The sequence below is a fragment of the Perissodus microlepis genome, chromosome 5 (genome assembly GCF_051167445.1).
Source record: "Perissodus microlepis isolate ML-2025 ecotype Zambia chromosome 5, ASM5116744v1, whole genome shotgun sequence".
Lineage (NCBI taxonomy): Eukaryota > Metazoa > Chordata > Actinopteri > Cichliformes > Cichlidae > Perissodus > Perissodus microlepis.
The window spans coordinates 37,483,109-37,504,346 of record NC_140465.1 but is presented as its reverse complement, the minus strand read 5'-3'; the positions used below and the strand labels follow the sequence as shown (position 1 = coordinate 37,504,346).

General features: G+C 48.6%; 2 protein-coding genes across 5 annotated transcripts in view; one reads left to right on the top strand and one right to left on the bottom strand.

Annotated features, from left to right (window-relative positions):
• The first annotated feature begins 2,562 nt into the window (after positions 1-2,562).
• Positions 2,563-7,080, top strand: LOC146387820 (zinc finger MYM-type protein 1-like). The gene has a single exon (XM_084929670.1). The coding sequence runs from the start codon at positions 2,659-2,661 to the stop codon at positions 4,096-4,098; it is 1,440 nt and encodes a 479-aa protein (XP_084785796.1). The 5' UTR covers positions 2,563-2,658; the 3' UTR covers positions 4,099-7,080.
• Positions 7,081-8,806: 1,726 nt separating this feature from the next.
• grm7 (glutamate metabotropic receptor 7) overlaps positions 8,807-21,238 on the bottom strand; it is a 142,794-nt gene continuing 130,362 nt past the window's right edge. For 2 of the 4 annotated variants that reach the window (XM_084929668.1, XM_084929665.1), the window contains 2 exons: positions 16,223-16,469; positions 8,807-11,014 (listed from right to left, as the gene is read on the bottom strand). In XM_084929668.1, the coding sequence (XP_084785794.1) occupies positions 10,965-11,014; positions 16,223-16,469 (297 nt within the window). In that variant the 3' untranslated portion in view covers positions 8,807-10,964. Of the gene's footprint in view, positions 11,015-11,175; positions 11,217-14,712; positions 14,736-16,222; positions 16,470-21,238 lie in introns of all 4 variants that reach the window. The other 2 variants (XR_014800325.1, XM_084929667.1) reach the window with 2 other exon arrangements.

The window sequence follows — 21,238 nt, the reverse complement described above, 5'->3', positions numbered from 1 at the left end:
TAGGTTAAGGTTAGGGGAAGCAATGAGATGTCCTCACTAACACAGCTAAACGAGAATGTGTGTTTCTCCAGACACCAGCAAACAAAATTTCCATGTTAATCCAGACTCATCATGAGAACGTGGTCTGTGGACCATCTCAGAGCTTCCTGGAGTCCACAAACATTTGCGTGGTGCTTCTTTCCTTTTTCCACCATCCAAAAACCAATAAACTGGTTCCTCTCACTCTGCAGGCCAGGGGCGGAGCGTGGGGGTGGCTTACTGGGCTTAAGCCCGGGTTGTTTTCTCAGAAGCCCGGGGTCTTTTGGAGTGTCATTTTTCATAGTTAGATGCCTGGCTGACAACTGTATAAAACAAAAACTACACACAATATTCGAAGCACATAGTGCACACTGTGGGAATTTAGGACTGTGCGTGAATCCCCCCTGATATTGGTATGATCCGAGCTCAGGCACTAAGCGACTGAGCGAGAGGGCGGGGCAGCTGCTTCCTGTGAGTGCGCTGTTGGAGAAACGCAGCCAGCCATACTAAGGAGAGCTTAAGTTTGACCAGGTACCAAAGCAAATCATTCGTACCGTACAAATAATGTAAATATGACGGTGCATCACGAAAGATTGATATCAAACTGATCACTTGACCCATATTACGTTACTCGCTCTTCAAGTGAATCAACAAATGGTGAATTGAAAAGCCGAACAAATGCTATTTTTTTAGAGTCTTAGCTTACGTGTGTTTATTTCATATTTTCAGTTGTTTCCCTCCACAGCTAAACAAATCAGTTTCAGTAATGCACTGATATACAAGAATGGACACAAGGAGCTTCTTTCAAAGAAAAAACTCTGGTAGATGTTATTTTATATATTATGCTTTGTATGTTGTTCAATATATTTCTATGCAAAACAAGAGGAACTTCAATACACAGCAGTATATTCACAGCTGAAACCAGATATTTACATACACTTTAGGGAGAAAACAAAAACATTTTTACTGTACAACATCAATTTAGAGTAAACTTTTGTTTTAGATAAATATTGAAATATCTTTTGAATTAGTTAAATGTCAGAATAAAGAGAGACAGAGCTTCTATTTTTTATCACTTTCATCAAATGTAGGAGCACATGTACACTAAGTTTATTGTTCATTAATAAGAAAACTGCAGACGACTTCATTCTGAGCTGAAGAAGCTTCTGATTGGTTCGTAGAGTCCATGTGAGTAAACTGGTGGCACAGCTGTGGATGCATATAAGGCAAAACACAGAGGCTGTTTCTGTGACATGGGAACATCAAGAGATGTCAACAAAACACCAGGAAAAGAACTGTGCAGCTCCATAAGTGTGGCTCAGTTTGAATACAATTTGGTGCCATTTACAATTAAGAAACACAGATAGTTTCTCTCTTTACTCTTAAAGTTAACAAATATAAAGTAAACATTTAGTGTAATTTGAGGTTTTACCTTAAATAAGTGTTTGTGTTTTTATCTGAGGAGTAAATATCTGGTTTCAACTGTATATTTGATGATGTTGGTGTTTGGCTTGATTGTCAGCACAAAGAGGGTGAGAGAGGGAGATGGAGAATGAGGACAGAAGAGAAATGGAACAAGAACCAGGTGAGACAGACATGTTAGTCAAATGGTTGTTTGCCAAAACATCAGAACACGTATCTCGTACCTAGTGTATCTTTTTAGGTTTGTTGTTTTTCAAATTCTATATTTATTAAGTTATACAAACTTATTTGCACAACAAGGCTAATTAGTTATATAAACTTTTCTGAATCTAGAGTACTTTGTGCCATATTATTTTTAATTCTACCAAACTTGTAACTCACAAAGACAAATACAGAGGGATCATTAATTAGTAAATGATTCTCTTTCTGATCATTCAGAGAGGTCAGGGGAAATCAGGAAAGCAAGAGAAAACCAAAACACAACAGCATCACAGCAGGAAGCAGCAGGTGGATCGTTAAGGACAGCTGAAGGAGGTTTACTGGAAGGAGCAGCAGGAGATGATTTAGGAACTCTAGAAAGTGGTCCAAGACAAAATGTCCGCCCACAATATCCGCTGAGCCAGTTTGGAGGCCAGCAGAGGGCGTTCAATAAGAGTTGGTTTGAACAGTTTACATGGCCGGAGTATTCTGTTGTGAGGAACTTGGCTTTCTGTTTTTTATGTCGCATTTTTGGGAAGCAGAATACTTTAAAAAAAGATGGCCTCAGTCATTCAGGGTTCTGCAATTGGAAGAGGGCTTTAAATGCCTCTAGGGAGCACGAAAAGAGTTCCAGCCATTCGTCTTCTATGATCTGCTGGCACAGCTTTAAGACCACAAAAAACCAAGGTGACGTTGTTGAGCAACTTAGATCAGCAAGCGCAGCAGAGATTTCAGAGAGACGACAGTATCTCCACAGGATCTTAGCTGTAACAAGTTTCCTTGGAAAACAAGGAATGCCATTCCGTGGCCACGATGAGCAGGAATCCAGTCATAATCAAGGGAACTTCCTTGAGTGCATGAAGCTGCTGAAAACATTTGATCCATTTTTGAAAAATTACAGTCCTGTCTCACATGCTACCTATCTGTCTCATTTTTCACAAAATGAGATGATAACCAGTATTTCACATGAAATAACTGGACGTATAGTTAAAGAGATGAAGGAAGCTGAGATGTACTCTTATGGCTGATGAGGCTGGAGATGGGCACACGGAGCAGCTTGCAGTGTGTGTACGTTTTGTGTCATGTAAAGGCCACGTCAAAGAATTTTTTCTTGGGCTACGGAAACTAGAAAGGTTTGATGCACAGTGCATTACAGACACTATTGAGGAGCTGTTGCAGTATCACACGCTCAGTGACTTACTTTGTGTTGCTCCATCCTATGACGGGGCATCTGTCATGAGTGGTGCTGTGGGTGGTGTGCAGGCCCGTTTCAGACAGAGACACCGTGAAGCAGTATATGTGCACTGCTATGCACATGAGCTCAACCTTGTCCTTTGCCATACATGCAGGGCTATTCCAGCTGCTTCTGACTTCTTTGGACTTTTGGAAAATGTCTACACATTTTTTAACACCTCCCTGGTAAACCACACAAAGTTTAAGGAACTGCAAAAGGACCTTGGACTGTTTGCATCTGAGCTTGTTCAGCTCTCTAACACAAGATGGGCCTGCCAAGTAAATTCCATCAAAGCCCTTCTCAACAACATTTCTGCAGTTTTAGCAACTCTCGAAGCCACAAACACTCCTATTGCTAAAGGGATCTTGTCCAAGCTGTCAAAACCTAAGACTGTGTACATGTTAATCATGTTCTCACAGCTGCTTGGCATCACTGAAGGCCTGCACCGCTACCTGCAGGGAGAAAGGCTAGACATGGGCAAAGCTGTGGAGTACAAGATGTCGGTAGTTGATACACTAAGTAAACTGCGCACAGAGGCTGCTGCTGAGGAAATATTTGAGAAGGCCATGGACATTTGTGGAAGCTACAACATCCAGATTCCTCAGGGGGCACGACACAAACAGAAAAGACTCGAAGGATTTGTACTTGAGTCCAGCTGTGGTGCAACACCAAATCTCACAAGCTCAGCAGAGTTTAGGTACGAGATATTCTTTCCTTGTTTGGACCGAATGTTGCAGGAGCTAGCAGACAGATTTTCTGGGGCAGGACAGAAAATAATGGAGGGCATTCGGGCATGCAATCCATCCTCCCCAACATTCCTTTCCGAAGATGCCTTAAAACCCATTGCGGCACACTACCATGTGACGATAAAGCCTGAAGAACTTGTTGTGGCAAGAAACTTCATGAAAAGAAAAATGGAAAAAGAGGACATTTGCGACATCACAACTGCCTTCCACTTGCTTGACGAGGACATGTTCCCAACTCTGAAGGTCATCTTTAGAATTGCACTAACCATTCCTGTCAGTAGCTGCAGCTGTGAGCGCTCTTTTAGTGCCTTGCGTCGTCTCCACATGTGGCTAAGGAGAACCATGGGACAAGAGAGGCTGAATGATTTGGCCATATTATCTGTTGAAAAGGAGTACTTGGATAATGTTGACCCTGAAAATGTCAGTGATAGGTTTGCAAAACTCAAGCCTCGAAGATACAATCTCATGTTACCACAATAAAGAGGGGTTGTCAGTGTAGTGCAGATCTGTGATGATTTTCAGTGCTACAGTCATCTAGTTTTGATTTTGGTTCTTTGTTGGTTAAGTCCTAAAGTAGTCCTGATTTTGAACTGTTATTCTACTGTTTTCATTCCGGATCAGTTCTGGGTGTGGTTGAACTGGGGTTTAGTCCCCGTATCTTGAAACAGCCCTAATTTCGTTCTGCCTTGCTGTTTAAGTAAAAAACTATTTTTAAGCTGCATATGTGATATTTTTTTTCTCATATTAAGTTTTTTTTTAAAAGCTTACAACACAGCCTAATAAATCTTCAACTTCACAGCAGGTTTTTTTGTCATTTCCAACCCCCCCCCCCCGTGAGCGTATTACCCTTTAGGGCTAAGCCCCGGGTGTATACAATGTCTGGCTCCGCCTCTGCTGCAGGCCTCTCAGGTCACAGAGCGCTGGATCAGTTAAAGGTCCGCCCTGAGTCTGGGGCCGTCACGATGCTGGAACAGGAAGTGTGGTGACGGCTTCCTGTACCCCTCTGCGTGCACGCAGCAGTGGCTGAGACAAAGAGGGCGGCCCTGGGTGGGTGGTGTGCGCCCCGACTCCCGTCAGTCACAGTGATTGACTTTTCCACTTGAAGGACACGAGCGTCTTTCCTCCCTCTCCTCTGGGAAGCTTCAGCGTCTAACTCGAGCGTTTAAAAAGACAAAGTGTCAAAGCGCTAATCGACTTCTGAAAGAGCCGCTCTCACTTTCATTCTGTCGCTCTTCCCCAAATAAAGAGGGAAAGATACAGTTCTTTGGCAGGCGGGTTAATAACTTGCTTTGCTGTGGACGCCTTAAATTGGTTTCCATTGACACCTGCTATCTCTGAGCCGATAGCAGGGGGGACCTCATCAAGTGCAGACGCCGATGCCGCCGAGCAATAACGTCCATCCGGCGCCGTGTCAGAGCCGGACTTTTGTTCCGTAGCCGTCACTCGTCAGCCGCCCTCGATGCTTCCCGATGATAAATCGTTCATTTCCATTCGTGCAGCTTTAATTGCCTCGCCACGAGGTTGGGCTTATCTCACAGTAGACATTCAAATATTGAAATATTTGTCATTACCGGCCCTTTTTTGTCCGAGGAGGCAGAGAATCCCTGATGAATGTGTGCTGAAGGAGGAAACTCTGAATCAGCAGTTTGTGCTTTAGGTGGGAGTCTGCCTTCAGCCTCCTGCTGATGTCATCAGCTGCTCTTTATCTCCTCACACCCGCCCATCACCCTTCTGTGACACGAGCAGTCCTGTCACTTATACCACAGGTGTGTGTGACTGACACGAGGAGGAGCTGAGGACATGCAGGTGGTCCCAGCAGCAGGGGGGTCAATCCTTCCTCTGAATGTTTTGCTGCTATTCTGTTTGTAGAGGCTGGAGGTCAGGAGAGGTTTGGTGTGTTATTGGAGGGCGATGATGAAATCAGCAGAGACAGCTGAGGAGGAGGCGTGGACTGAGGCTGAGCACAGGGACGTGATTGGCTGCAGCTTCTGTTCTCTCTCTTTTACTTTTTTCCATCGTGATTAAACTGCCGGCTGCTCTGTGCTCCTCAGCCTACACGCTGATGCAGGAGCTCTTCTTCTTCAGCCGCTGTAGTCTGAACTTTATGGGGGGGGGCATGAACTGAGCGACAACAGTCTGGATCACATGAATAAGGTTCCTGACCTGCTGCAGTTCCTCTGACATCCAGCAGGGGCAGCAGTGAGTCAGCCCCCATAGGCCCTATGTTTCCCTTCATAGTAGGGGCGGGTTTTGATGATCGATTTATCGATTACAATCGATTCTAGCTTGGATAACGAGATATCGATTCATTAAAACCCTGAATCTATCTTTAAATGTAAATTTATTTTTTAAGGTTGTTTTCAACAACCACCAAACAGCTAAAACAGTAAATGAGAGCAGGAACACGGATTCTGCACAAAGACGTAAACACAAAGCTCGACCCGCCGACGCATCGGAATCAGTCAGCTGTCGCCCCCGATGGCACGGACACGGTCGGGGCTGAAAGCCGACAGCTCGCTGATTCTGATGCGTCGGCGGGTCGGCGCTTTGTGTTTGATTCTGAAGCTGCGGTTTTGTTGCTCTCCAAACAATATTGACCGAACCAGCAGCAAGAAAAGATCCAAACTACGCTTCTCATTCTTTCTTTTGCTGTTTTCCACGATAAAATCACTTCATGCACAGCTCTCTCTCCTCGGAAGTTTCCCATCTACAAATCTCTGTTTTCTGCAATATTATCCATCAGGCTGCTGTTGTTTGCAGCGCTGTCGGCCGCTGGGTTTTTTTTCTTACTTCCGACAAGAAAGTCTCATTTCTGCTGTTCAATGCTGAACAAATGTAAACGTTTTAAAATGAAGCCAAACTGCAAAACGCTGTGTCTGTAATCAAACCTCTGTAACTCTGCTTCACTTCAGCAGCATCAGGTCATGTTCAGATGTTGAGTCATGGTTCTCTTCAGTTTTTGATCGACTGCAGAATATTTTTATAAAATCCCAGACCAGGAAAACCTCCTTCATGTGTTTCTGTTTTATCCTCAGCTACTTTGACACAAAGGCCTCTGCTGTGACGCTCACACCTGTGATAAAGTCTCACATTGTCAGCTTTCTTTTTATAGATATAAAAATATAGATATGTACTGATAAGTGATCAGAATTATAATATTTCTGACTGTCTGAGGCAAAATTTCCCCGATTCAAATCGATTCGGGACCTTGTGAATCAGAATTGAATCGATTCTAGAAATCAGTGACGACACCCAGCCCTACCTCATGACACCTGATTTTATAACTTACCTGTTAAACTATATTAAGGCTTTAAAGTCTGTAAAGTTTGCATTATTAGGGACGTGGCCTCTTTGACCCACAGGTGGCTGTAGCTGATAGGCTGATCCGGACTCTCGACATCATGTGACCAATAATACAGGGAGCTATATTATAAGTATCCTATAATAATGCATTATAATAATAGTGTGAGGTGACAGGTGACCCTGCCTTTACCTGTGGAAACAACACACTGAATCAGGTGTGCTTCAGCTGGGCTGTCGGTCGTCCTGCTGCTGATCTTCATGGATCTCAGCTCTTTCATCACATGTGTCACTGTGATGGATTTAACTGATATGTCAAATAGTTTTTCTGTAACTGCTTGTGTGTGTCTGTGGAGCGAGGTGTACATCAGAGTGGTGTGCTTTGTCCTTTCACCTGGGACGAGTCGTGCTCAGGTGATTCAAGGCTCCTCTGACTCGTTAAAGCCGGACGCTTTTTGTTCCAGCTCCAAAACTTTTTTCTCTTATTGCAAACAAGCTGCATTTTCCACTGCAGTGGCTGCTGAAGAGCTCCGTCAGCATGTTTTCCTGCTGCGAGGATATCAGTGCTAATACGACTGCTGGCATCTCCTCCTTCCTCACAGAAACACTAATTGGTTTGGCGGCGGCTAATCTAATTGGACACCAAAGGTTAGTTATGTGAATCCACACGAAGCCGAGCCCTCCCCACAGCCGCTCTTATCTGCGGCTCAGGCAGGCTGAGGAGGACGTGCGGGGGGAGGCGGCCAAAGTCCTGCTCTATCGTTACTGGCAGGGCTTCAGGGGGAGGGGCTAACTGCAAAGAGACACACAGGGAGAAGTTTGTTTCACACGGCTTTCAAGTCCCTCTCAGATTTTCTTCTTCCTCTTTAAAAACTGGATCAGTATTCTGGCCTTTTTCCCATCGGGACATGTAAACCACGGAGCGCAGGCTCTCTGAGAGGCTCGCGGGGTTTAAGCGAAGCTCTCTCTGGACTCTGGTGTTTCTGCCAGCGTCTTCTCATGTGGGGTTGAAGCATCAGTGAGTTCATTCTGAGTGGACCTGTTACATGTTTCACACGTCCACACGAGTGACACTTGCAGTGGATATAATCTCATAAATAACCTGGATGTGCTCTGAGGGGCGTGTGTTCGGTGTGTGTGTGTAAACGCTGTGTTCGAGGTCTTGTTCAGCTGCAGTGTGTGCCGTTTCCACACGGCGCCAGACAAGAGGAAGCGTCTTTCACGGATTTCCTCGACATGTAAATCATTGAGTGTCTGCGAGTTTGCAGTGACGCGGCGACCTCTCTGACCACGGGCAGTGCTTCCATTGACCTCCACGTTTGGCCGATGGCCGGGCAGATGCGGTCTTATCGCCGACGTCCTCGACCTCCATCTTTTCTCCACGCAGCAGCTTATCTCCATGTTGGAGATAAAGACACAGAGAGGCCAGGCGAGCGCAGCTTATCTGTGCTGTGCGCTCGCCGTCTGCAGACACGGAGCTCCATTCTGTTTGCTTTACTGCACATGTGCACATATACGCGCATGTGTAGGTGACGCTGCAGCTCACAGGCTGACGTCACGTCTTTCGCTGCTCTCAGCCGTCGCTGAGAGAGCAGCTTCTCTGTGCTGGTGACCAGCAGGACGGCGTGCGTCGTGCAGCCACTCAAGCGAGCTGAGCAGGACTTCTTCATAGTGAAGAAACATTCTTATATGGTCATCTAAAGGAGCTTCTTAAGAGGCAGCCAATCAGAAGAAAGCTGGATTTAAGGAAGGGGGAGGGGCCTTTTTTTAGACTAGGAAGTGACGGGCTGTAAGATAAAGGATTATTGTGAACAGTGAATCATGCAAAGCTGCTGTGAAGGGTCACACGAGAGTGTGTTTCAGGGTCGTCATGGATACACAGACGGCGTTTCTAAAAAAAATAACCAAATGTTTTATTTCATGTTGATACATTCTTGGACGACACCACAGAATAGTTGCATGAGTGGCCAAATGTAAATCTCTCCCACAACATTGGCACATAAGCAGCAAGGGCAACATGAATATACCAAGTACAAACAGTAGAAAACATACATGCTTCCATTTTTTAAAACGTGTTTTTCTTTTTTAAATATATATTCTCCGTGTGTTTCTCCCGCAGGGAATAAGAAACCGAACAAAGCCGCATTCTGCCGAGCGAGAACGTTTCCGAGGAACCGAAGAACGGACGATTCGGCACAGACAGGTGGGATCGACTGTGGCACAGAACTTTTTTTTCTGGTTCAACATCAAACATATCAGGCATGCATTGACAACCTCGACATCGACACCTTTAGTTGTTTTTTTTAGTCCATGAAATCAGCAGAGATTCAGCCTGGACCGAAGGAGGCTCCCTCGGGGTAAGGGTCCGCCCCCTCACCCCCACCGCCGCCATCAAACACCTACAAACAGTGTGTGGAGAAGAACACGCATGTTGGGGAGGGAATGTTTCATCAGGTGACCACGAACGGCTTCAAAAACACTTAAAAACTGTTTTGGCTCCGTGTCACGGCCAGCTGAACGGTCAGATTTCAGACCTGCTGCTGCGTTTGTCAAAGCCTCTGAAAACGCCGTTTCTCCACAACACTGACGGTTGGCTTCATTCAGCTGATTCTCACCTGGAATAAACCTCATTAATCTGCTCATGCGAGTAACCGTCTCCAGGCCGGCGTGACTGAGGTCCAAACAGGAAGCAGAGGGTAAAGGAGGTCTCGGCGCTCCGAGTCGTTCGTTTTAACTTTCAGAGCATCAGATCGTCGACATATAAGCAAATAAAAATGGAGCACGACTCTCCAAAAGGCTTCAATCTCTTTTACTCTGTTTTACTGTTTGGATTTCATCCATTTTTTAAACTCTGATTTCCACCGTGAAGATTTTTTTAATGAATAAACTTACAAGGTAAACGTTGTAGTAGCTGGTAAAAGAGGCTGAGGGTGGAGCTGCAGGGGCCAACAACACGGACGTAAGCTTGTGACCACACAGCTCAGGTATGATATTTTTTAATCAGAATGATGTTTATTAAAGAAGTTTATTTCAATGATTGTGTATTCTTGAAACGACCTCTTGTCTTTTTCAGGGGGACAATAAAACCATATTTGGTCCCTGATTGATGGGAACAGGCCAAGTCCAAGTGTTGACTGGAGTGAGAAAGAGTAAAATAAGTCCTCTTACTCCACCCGCAGGGGTGTGGGTGGAGTAAGAGGACTGGGGTCAGGACGGTGCAGGTACCGCTCCGAGGCTACACAGTGGCTAACTACCAGCAGACACTCCCAGAGCGGGCACTGTAAAATTCTCTGCTGCCTTCAACCCTGCAGCTGTTTCCTGCATGCAGCCCAGTGGATTCTGGGATATGTAGTCAGGAGTAAATGAGCCGCGCGAGTCATAAAAACTGTTTTCAGAGGCTTTTTTTTCTCACGTTTGCAGGATAAAAATCTGAGTCCAGGTGGCAGCGCGAGCGAAGCCCTCCAAATCTCCGAGCGAAGAAGAATATGGCTTCAATAAAACCGAGAAGCAAAGTACATCTGTCGTCAGCATGGCAACCGCAGCCGTCTTACAAACCAACAGAAATCAAACCAACGGAAAGAGGCCGACATATAAGCCATAAAGAACTACACAGGCGGACAGGAAGGTGAGAACTTGCAGTTTGGAAGTACATAAAGAGACACGAGGGAGCGGGCTCACACTTCGTTTGACATCACCGGCGGCGCGGAGCCCGTCGGCGCCGCCCAGTCGGCGCCGCCCAGTCGGCGCCGCCCAGTCGTCGCCGCCCGATGCATCCGCCGCGTTCGACCTCACAACCACTGGCATCACTTCAACGACAAAACAATTAGATTTTTTATTTCTGGAGCTTTTCTCGAGCCGGAGGGGTCAGAGTTCAGAGGTCGTCCCACCACGCTCCGCTTTGCACCTGAACGTCTCCGATGGGCGGTGAAGCACATGAGACCAAAAGAAGAGAAAGAAAAAGTCCTGCACGTCGCTGCTTTTCTCCCGTTGCTCGTCCTTCTTGCAGGAGATCAGACATCTCGCTCTGCAGTGACGGAGGCGCGCCGTTAGATCACGAGGTTGTTGTAGCTCACGTACTTCTTCTTAGCTGCTGGACCTGGGGACGGCAGGAGACACAGAGGTCAGATTCGGTCCTTGCGGCTGCTTAAAGAGCAGAGATGAAGGTTAATGATGGAGCAGGGATGAGGTGATGACAGACGTTCAGGTAAGTAAGGCTTGAATTATGAACTCTCAGCAGGGAGGACGGGACGGTCCTACCTCAGGAGGTTTGGAGGTGAGAGGTCATAACTCAAAAGCATCTGCAGCAGAGGGAGAAACAAAAGGAGTGTGGGCTTATCTGAGGGTCGACTGATCAGCCGCTGCGGTGGGTCTAACTTTGACCCACAGGTGGCGCTAAAGAGCTGAAGATGGAAAGATGGCAGCTGATGAAAAGACTGAATCTGTGAGGGATCATTCATCTGCACATGCTCAGTAGAGTCTTCACATCTTGGAAAAATGCTTTTAACCCTTTATTTACCATCTTATAAGCAAATCTTCAAATGACTCCAAAATTCAAACGGTTTTAAATTTAAAGCCAAAATGACGAAAGGCGTCCGTCGGGCCTGTAAATAAACGCTGGTAAATAAAGAGTTCATGGATGTTTGAAAGGTTTGTGTACTTTTGTGTTTTTGTACTTGAGACTCAGTGGGAACAGCCTGCCTCGTGTCTCCATGCCGTAGATTTCATGGATTACGCCCCCACAACAGCGCCGTCATTTCAACATGACGTGCCCACAGACCTAGAGAACACCTCCAGCTGCAGGTGTTTCACTAACAGCTCGCCGAGTCGTGAATCAAACGCGTGTTCAGGTGTCGGCCCGCGGTGGCAGTCCTACGACGAGCTTCAGCCTCTGATGGAGGACTGGAAACATGCTGTTATACTGTTGGCTGTGTGACGCAAACATTGTTATTAGAGTTCATTTAAATATTCGGCTCCCTGTGTTTTGCACCTGAAATAAACTCAAGGATCAGTCTCTAAAATGTCAGAGTTCCTGCCCGTAACACTCGATCTCGCTCTCTCCATTAAAGCACTCGCCACGTTGCTCGTTGTAGCGCAAACCTGTAACATCTGTTCCCTGCCGTCGATTTATCTCTGAGTAAATATGGTGCGTTGCTGTGGGTGTGCGGTCCAGCCGAGCTCCTGCAGACACCTGATCTGTGTCGGTGTTGAAGCTCTGCAGAGTTAGCACGCGGCTCCTGGATGACGCAGGAAGCTGAGCGTGACGTGTTCGAGGGGTTCAAGGTGAGCTGTGCAGCTCCACCACCTCCATATCTCCCTGCTGCAGCCCCCCCCCCGCTGGCACTTGACCCTCAGCATTCGTCCGGTGACGAATGGCTGGGAACCAGGAGCCCGCCATCAATCGTGGCAGATAAAAGAGAAAACGGCTGCGTTTGCATATTCGGCCTCAGCGTGTCAGCGGCCGCTCTGACTTTGTGTCTCATTCACATTCAAGAGCAACATCTCCAGCTCGTCTGACAGTGGTGGGCGGAGCCTGATGATCTGAGACGCGCATGCTTCGATGACCGAATAAATTAACTCAGTCAAAAAAAAAGATGTTTCTGTTCATTCCCCCACCCCCACCCCCCACGTCTGCAGTCAGACTGTTTCTGTGCAACAATCATCATCGTCGTCATCATGACCAAACAAAATAATACTAATCAGTCAGTCTGGCTATAATTAAGCCTAAAACAATGATTCCAGATTAAATGATAATTAGTCTCCTTTAACGGAGCTGAATGCGTCTCAGGAAACTCACAGACCCCAAAAATCCGACGTCTGGGAAAGACGTTTATTTCTGCTTCGTGCAGAGAGAGTGAGATTACTCAGGCGAGGGTCCGAGCATCGGTCAGGGAGCTGGTCAGCGACGCTCTCGGCCTCATCGTTACAGAGGAGAGAAAACGTCAGTCTGTATGACCTTTCACACACACGTGTATACAAACCTGTATCACACTTTTACACACAGGCTCAGCTCAGTGACAGAATATCAACAGGAATAATTGATGAGCTTCACCTGTGGCTGCTCCCCCTGCTGGAAACACAAGATACTACCGCTGGTTTTCCTACAGGCTGTTTGGGGGTGTGGTCACATGAGGCTCACTAACGAGGATCTGATTACCGTCACGACGCTCAGAGATCCGCCGTGGTCCTGTCATGGACCAGTCGGCCATCTCTGGCCTCGGCGTGCTGCTGCACTGGGCTGTTTTCACAGCTGCTGACTCGCAGACCGCGGAAGTGTTGGAAAGTCAAATCGCTCCAAAAATAAACGTTCGTCTCGGCCTCTGCCGGCGGCGTGGAGAGAGGAGGGTCAGGCTCTGGGCGCCTTTGTTGTGGGAGGAATCGGGCGGTGCAGAGAGGCGGCGAGGCCTCGTACTGCAGGATGGAGAGACAGCGAGAAAGCAGTCTTTGTGGTGGAATCAGCTGGAGGAGCGGGGAGGATGGAGACGGAGGTGAGGAGTAGGAGGAGGAAAGAGAGGATTTACAAAGTGAAGGAGGAGGGGAGCGCTGAGACGCTCGAGGCCGAATGAGGGGAGACGGAGTGGCGAGCGTGGGCCGGCCCACAGATGGCTCTGCCCCCCCCCCCGGTGTGCCATAACTAACTACAGTGACTGATGTGCTGTAATTATGACGGGGCCTCGGGCTGCGCCACTGAGGTTTTCCCGCGGGGGTGTCATTATTTATGGTTACAGCCACGGCGCCACGCCCGAGGAGCCTCCTGAGTTTTACTGAGAGCAGCTGAAGCTGATTAATCAATCAAACCAGGACCCGGTTTTACCGCCACTGTTTCTCAGACTCTGGCGTCTCCTCTGCGATGTCTGCAGGACGAGGACAGAAGTGATTCTTATTGACAGACCCTGCAGACGGCCGCCATCACGGCCACTGAGGAACTCTGGACGTTACAGAAACGCCACGCCTGCACAGGCGGCGTGCGAGCTGCAGTTACAGCCTCTTGTTCTAGCCGATACGCGTGCGTGGATCACGTTACCACCACGGCTGCTGATTCTGGGACTTGGTGGCCATTTGTGTCTATATTTCTTTAATGCAGCACCACAAATCAAGCATACGTTTTAAATCCTGACGTCTGTGGTGTGGGAGGAGCTACATGCACGCTTTCCCCTGGTGACACGGTGTATTAAATTAGCTCACTGAGGCAGAGCCGTCTCTGCGTCAGGGGTCCCGGGAGGGGCTTCAGAGGTTCAACAGGAAGATCCTGCACATCAGGAAACAACCAAACTTAGGCTCCTCCATCTGCCTGATCACTCGGTGTGGTGAAAGCCCGGTGGACTGTGTGAGGGTCCCGGGTGAGGTGGCGAACACAGTGGTCTCACGGGGTCTCTGGGAGCTCTGTATTGGCCATGACTGGGACACTCTGAGCACGTGCAGAGCCCATAGGTGGATGAAGGCCTGCTGCGTCGGCTGGTTTTGCTGCCTGTGGATGTTTCACAGCAGGTTTAACAGCTGCACACTTTACATCCTGATGGACTCAGGAGCAGCGCAGGAACCCCGGAGGTCACCGGGGGTCGGACGTGCAGTTAAAGCACCGGAGGACGGCCTTAAATCTGCCGCTCAGAGCGCCACGCTACAACCTCCTCGTGTAAAAGTTAAAGTCGGTTGAAAGAGGGCGGTAAAGAGCCGAGGACGTCACTTTTACATCCCCTCCCCACTCGGGTCTCTCTCCTCCTCCTCCTCAGACCTCCAGGAGAAAATGGATCAAGGTCGGGACAGCAAAGCAGAAGCAGAAGATTAATTTGCTCTTACCTCTGATAAATTATGAAATTAGCCTGTGAGGGGGAGAAAAACATGATTTGGTGAGTAGTCCCAGAGGGAACCCCACTGTGAGCTGGTAATTTGATAACACAGGCATGTAATTTCAACTTGTGCACTTTGTATTTCTGAGAAGGTGCGAGCCGAAGCTTTCCGGTGACTCTGCTATTACTGCGGCGTTTCTCAGCGGCGTCAGGAGCGCATCCTCGTCCCTCACCTGCTCATTCCCACCTCGCTTTCCTTTAGCGTCACTCAGAGCAGCTGTGATCGAGTTCAGGAGCTTCACTGAGGACATTTAGGTGTCTCCAGAATGGCTGACTTCCTGTTAGGACTCCTGTAGCTGCAGCCTGTGAGCTCACGCTGAAGCATTAATGACCTCGAGCTCAGTTTGGTCTGCTGTCAGCCTCCTCTTCCTGTCATGTGATGGTGATTGGCTCCGCCCACAGGGAACTTCCTGTCCTGTCCTGACCTTCTTCTGATTGGCCAGCGTTAGGAAGCCTGCTGAGGGGCAGCGCTCAGCGTGAGCCGTACTGCGTGTGCTTCTGTTTCAGATGGATTATTCTTACAGACATTTAGCTCATTGATTAAAACTGTGGCCGTGTTTAAACGCTGATGTTCAGTTAATGACAGAAGAATCAGAGTTGTCCTCTTCAGCCTTTACATTAAATCCATGTCTCAGATTTCTCATGATTCTGTTATTAACTGGAGCTCATTCAAACACAGACTCCCTGCTTTCTGTGAGATTAGCTGCTAATCCGCCCCACAGATCCTGAAAATCAGACTTTTCATGTATTTCAGAAGTTTAGAGAGACGCTAACGAGGACAACGAGGCCATTAATTTATCCTAACGAGCCAATCATCACGCAGATTTAGACCCACGCTGGTGTTCAGCATATAAACGTTAGTTCTTGGAGACAGGGCTGCAAAAATAAAAGCCGGTTTGTATTCAGAGACGTGATTAGCACATGCACTCATGCATTTTTAAAGGAACAGTTCAACATTTAATAAAACCCTCCTCTCCTTCCTGCTGCTTCCTGCTAAACGTAGCTTAGCAGCTGATGATCACATGCATCAGACTTTATTTTCTGAGTCATCACTTCATTAATTCAGCCTGAAGCACAGAAACTGTGAGTGTCTGCCTGAAAGCGGCGATCAGGACGTCCAAACACATCCCGGCTCCACAGACTCGTCACAGGCAGATTTAAACATCGTGTTCAGGGTCAACGTTTCACCTCAGGGGACAACAGGGAACAAGTCTGTGACATCTTCAGTTTTATGCTCAAATTTCAAAGAAACGTTTTAGCCGCAGAATTTTATTTATGATCTGAACGAAACACCTGAGTTTTGGATTTATTCCAGATCATTTGAAGTACCAAAAATGAATCTGATAAAACGGTTAAACTCACAGAAAGCGCTCTCTTTTCGGTGAGAGAAACAGAACCTTTGAGACGTCACTCGAGGTGTTTGGATGAGCTCTTCTAACTGTGCGGTGTCAGGTACTTACTGCTGGGGTCGACGTTCTCGCACAGCTCCGTCTTGGCCTCTCCGTTGGGCCGGTCACTGGCCTTGTGCGACAGCCGGGACGACATGGTGGCGGCCGTGACGACGGCCTTGAAGGATCGTTTCCTCTTCTGCACGTTGAGCTCCGGGTGGAAGATGATGACGTAGACTTTGGGCATGTAGAGCATGCCGAGGGCCACGGACGCGCTGAGGTTCATGGAGATGGTCAGCGTGGTGGTCTGGATGTACAGCTGGTGGGAGAGAGAGGGGAGAACAGGGTTAGTTAATGGTTTCATCTCAGAGGTGTTTTGTTCCAGTAACACTGTGAGGAACCTTGGAGTCATGTTTGACCAGGACATGTCCTTCAACGCACATATTAAACAAATATGTAAGACTGCTTTCTTCCATTTGTGCAACATCTCTAAAGTTAGAAATATCCTGTCTCAGAGTGACGCTGAAAAACTAGTTCATGCATTTATTACTTCCAGGCTGGACGACTGTAATTCATTATTATCAGGAAGTCCTAAAAACTCCCTGAAAAGCCTTCAGCTAATCCAAAATGCTGCAGCAAGAGTCCTGACAGGGACTAGAAGGAGAGAGCAGATTTCTCCTGTTTTGGCTTCCTGTTAAATCCAGAATTCAAAATCCTGCTCCTCACATACAAGGTCTTAAATAATCAGGCCCCATCTTATCTTAATGACCTTGTAGTACCATATCACCCTATTAGAGCACTTCGCTCTCGCTCTGCAGGCCTACTTGTTGTTCCTAGAGTATTTAAAAGTAGAATGGGAGGCAGAGCCTTCAGCTTTCAGGCCCCTCTTCTGTGGAACCAGCTTCCAGTTTGGATTCAGGAGACAGACACTATCTCTACTTTCAAGATCAGGCTTCAAACTTTCCTTTTTGCTAAAGCATATAGTTAGGGCTGGACCAGGTGACCCTGAATCCTCCCTTAGTTATGCTGCAATAGGTGTAGGCTGCCGGAGGATTCCCATGATGCACTGGGTGTTTCTTCTTCACTCACTATGTGTTAATAGACCTCTCTGCACTGAATCATACCTGTTATTAAGCTCTGTCTCTCTTAACAGCCTGTTCAGAGACTCCTGAACGAGCAGAGGTTCATCCATCTCCACTGCTGCTGACCTCTGACCTTTAACCCTTTAGAGCTGTGTAGTAGGTACCGTCCTGGTGACGGCTGTATTTCAGTCATGCCGCTCGCTCGTGTCAGCGGCGGTAAAGAGACTCGGGAAGCTCGCCTCACTCTGAAGCAAACTCTCGACACTTTTTATTAGCCGGTGAAGGATTGTGTTTTATTATCCGCCGTGTTCTCGACCCTCGCCTGCAGCAGAGAGCGGCAGCCGGCCGAGCCACGCCATTAATGTTTTATGCAGTGTGTATATTGCCCCTGTGTCCGAAGCCATGGCCCCGTGAACCCAATGGAGGGCCGATATGGGCCCAGGAAGAATGCATAAAGAGGCACGGCTGTGCTGTAATGGGCTTCCCAGAGTGGCTTTCACTGAGTTCAGCCCACTGTCTTTATGTGTTATGGCCCTGCTGTCACAGTCTGAGCGACGCCATTAACGGGGAGAAGTCACAGCAGGCGGAGTGGGGGTGGGGGTGAGAGTTAGGGGAACAGCGGGCAGAATATTCAGACCCGCAGAAAGGATCAGGCTGCTCGCTTCCTGCGCCACGTCAGCAAGAAACTACGCCGCGGTCTGAAGGAACACGAGGCCCTGCACCACCACCTGACGCAGGTTTAATGAGCCCGTGGCGTTTACCTGCACGCACGTCTTCTTCTACAAAGTTGTGGCAGCAGACACACCTGCACGTGTCCAGCTCCTCTGAGCACGAGCTCATCTACAGTATCTTCTTCCCTGCAGTCGCTACCTGCAGCTCGTGTGCACAGGTGAGGGTTCCTGCCGTCTGTCAGCGCCTCGCGTGCGAAAGAGACCCTGACATACACGAGCTCCTCCCTGATGACCACGGTCTCGGGGTCAGAGACCTCCGCAGGTGCGAGCTGGACACACAGGTGTGTTTGCTTCGTTACAAAGAGGTGACGGACGTCAGAAACGGGCAGCGAGAGCAGCTTCTGTCTGCTCCGAGCAGACAAAGGCAAACATCGGCGAGGAGGCGGAGTCAGTGGTTTGGATAGAGCCCAAACAGCAGAGCTCACCTGCTTTAATGTCCATCTCTGAGGAGGCGGAGCTTGAGCTTTACTGAGTGATCAGCAGGTCTCTGTGGATGCAGACTGAAGTGAGCCCTCCAGATGTCATCGCTCATGTACAGTCTGTGCTCGTAGCTGTAGGTGGCGCTGCTCTGTTGCAGCTGTTTGGCTCTTTGTCTGTACACATCTGTCTGAGTGCTGCACATCTGGCAGCTTTTCAGCCGAGCTGGAAGTGACCCTCCTCCTGAGCAGACAGCTTCAGAGCCTCTTCCAGCTTCACGTTGTGTTTCTATAATTCTGCTTCACTTCTCTTGCCTCCTATTTCCTTTGCACTTCTTCCCTTTCTGTCTCAGTCTTCATCCTTCCTGGCCTCCTTGCTTCCCTGTGACTCGTGGCGTCCCTGTGCTGTTTTCCCGACGCGATGAAGGTCGTTTTCTTTCTTCGGCGTGTTTCAGCTGAGCTGCTTGCGGCGTCCTTACGATGTTCTCACATGACTGCTGTTACTGCCGTCTTCTCGCCGCCACGTGGGGCCAAGCGCTCGGCTGCTCCTGCGGCTCTGATTGGACAATTGGTAGTAAACAACGAGTCTGGCCCAGCATGCTGCCGACAGACTCCTCCCCCCTCATTTAAAGCCCTCCCCCCGATGAAAACGTGCTCCTCTCTCTGAAACCACATCAAAGATGGCCGTCTCACCGAGGCGGCGTCAGGCAGCCTGCCGTTTCTGTGTGAGGCACAAAGGTGGAGGTCGACTCCATCAGGTGCAAACACTGAAACAGACTCCAACTTATCTACGCCAGGCCCAGCTGCAGTCCGGTCGGCGCCTGGCGAAATCATCCGCACACTTCTGTGTTTTATGGTTCACAGGGAAACGTTTCTCGTCTCGGCGCCACGTCCGTGTCACCGTGCGGCGTCCTGGGAGGCATTTCGATAAAGTTTTGACACGCTGTTTGCTGATGTCCTCTGCTGTATCGCGGCGCTCTGTGAGGCTCTTCATTTCCATTTGTGGCGGATTTATTGTTCGATTGCTTCTCATTTTATTGACTCGCTCTCAGCGCACAGACTGGTTCATTTATCCAAATAATTGGACGCTCCGCGACGCTCTTTGAACCTCTGACCTGCCCGAGAGGCCGTACGCATAAAGTTTGATCAAGTGAAAAATTCATAAAAGCTGCTCTTTAATAAACCTTCATCACTGAGGTCTCACCCGTCGTTTCCACCATCTGTGGCCGTGAAGCGACGCTCACTCGGCTTACAGCTCAGCGTGTCAGAGCGCGCAGGCGCGTGGAGGAAAACAATCGACGGCAGGAACAGCGAGTTCAGAGTTCACGAAGAGATCAGAGCACCAGGTAGAAACCGCAGAGCCGAGACCCAGACAGGTGCGTGCACCTGAGTGTCCCTCAGAGCCGAACAATACGAGCGAGGAGGATTCAGGAAACCTCTCAGAGCAGGACAGGAAGTGAAACTTTGACCTTGGAAGGACGTCACCTCAGACGTGAAGCTGGACGTCTTCATCGCTGCGGTCGTCGTAGTGTGTCAGAAGTTACGGTCTGAGCTTCACAGCATCAGGAAGGTGCTGCTGATACTTCATCAGGACTTTGTTCAAAGTTTAAGGGAAATTTTGCCAAAACTTTTATTTGCAGGAAGCTTTCGGTCTGAGTGACGTCCACAGATTTTTCCTGTATGGACCGACGCACTCGCAGACACGGCTGCGCCACATTGCAAAACCCCACGAAGCTGAAGTGACACCAAATCATGGACGGTGTCGGCAGCGAGCATAAAGTAGGGGCGATGCTCGGAGCTCAAACCTCAGACTGATGTTTGTCCTGCACTGGAGGCGTTTCACCTTCTGAGGTCTTCTTCATGGACATTCGGTGGCGTTAGGTGGAGGAAACAGTCACAGCCTCATCGTAGACCCTGCTGCACTCTTACCGTGTGAAGTCAGGTTTCGCTTTGCGTCACCTGTGTGAAAACACGTCGTTCGCCAACACGTCGTTCGCCAACAAGTCGCCTGATTCGCTCTTTGCTTCCCGGCTCTGTGTCAAAGTAAGTCTGAACCAACTCAGTGAAGCTGAGCTCCAACTGCCTTCAAAGGACATAAATAAGCTCCTCCCCCATATCTGATTGGTGGCGACGTCGGGTGTACGTGGTGTTCAAGGCTCAGTTTTTAGCAGAGTTAAATATTTTCAGGTTCACCTAAACTGACATCAGTCTGCTGCAAACGCACCATGTGGATGAGGAGTGGTCATGTGACGAGGTCTGCAGCTAGTCACATGACCCTGTCCTGATCCTCCCCGTCTCTCAGGCCTCAAAGGCGCATTTTAACAATCGATGGCAGGAACGTGGTCATGATTCTGACGTGTGTCTGAGGCCCGGAGCGAGCTGCGTTCAGGTCATTCCAAAGGTAAAACAGTCCCCGCCTTTGAGGACGTTTTGGACCTCACAGCCACCGTAGCACATGACTCCTCTGACGACAGATTTTAAAGTAGAAACTGCTGGGTGCTGTAAACTCTTCAAAAACACTGCTTCCTTGATTACTCCGGCCGGAGCTGCTCTTTATGCGCTCAATAAAAACCGCTGCCACAGTTTCTGCTCGCCACCTCCAGACGCTGATAAAAGTTATGCTAACGCCGTTTTAGCGCCGTACACAGAAATAAAATGGTGCACAGTGGAGAGAGACGAAACGAGAGAAATGAAGCATCATTGCCGCAGAGCTGGAGACAGTTAAGGGTGGAGAAGGGAGAGGCGAGGGTGGAGAGAGAGGTGCATGACAGGAGGTGGAGAGAGGAAAGGTTCAGTGGGCGTGAGCGTAAACGATGAAGGAACGCGAGACGAGCCGAGGAGGGCGGGGACGAGGAGAGG

Bases quoted from the DNA above. Each gene is read 5' to 3' on its own strand.
- LOC146387820 (XM_084929670.1), top strand. From the start codon at position 2,659: ATGGCTGATGAGGCTGGAGATGGGCACACGGAGCAGCTTGCAGTGTGT.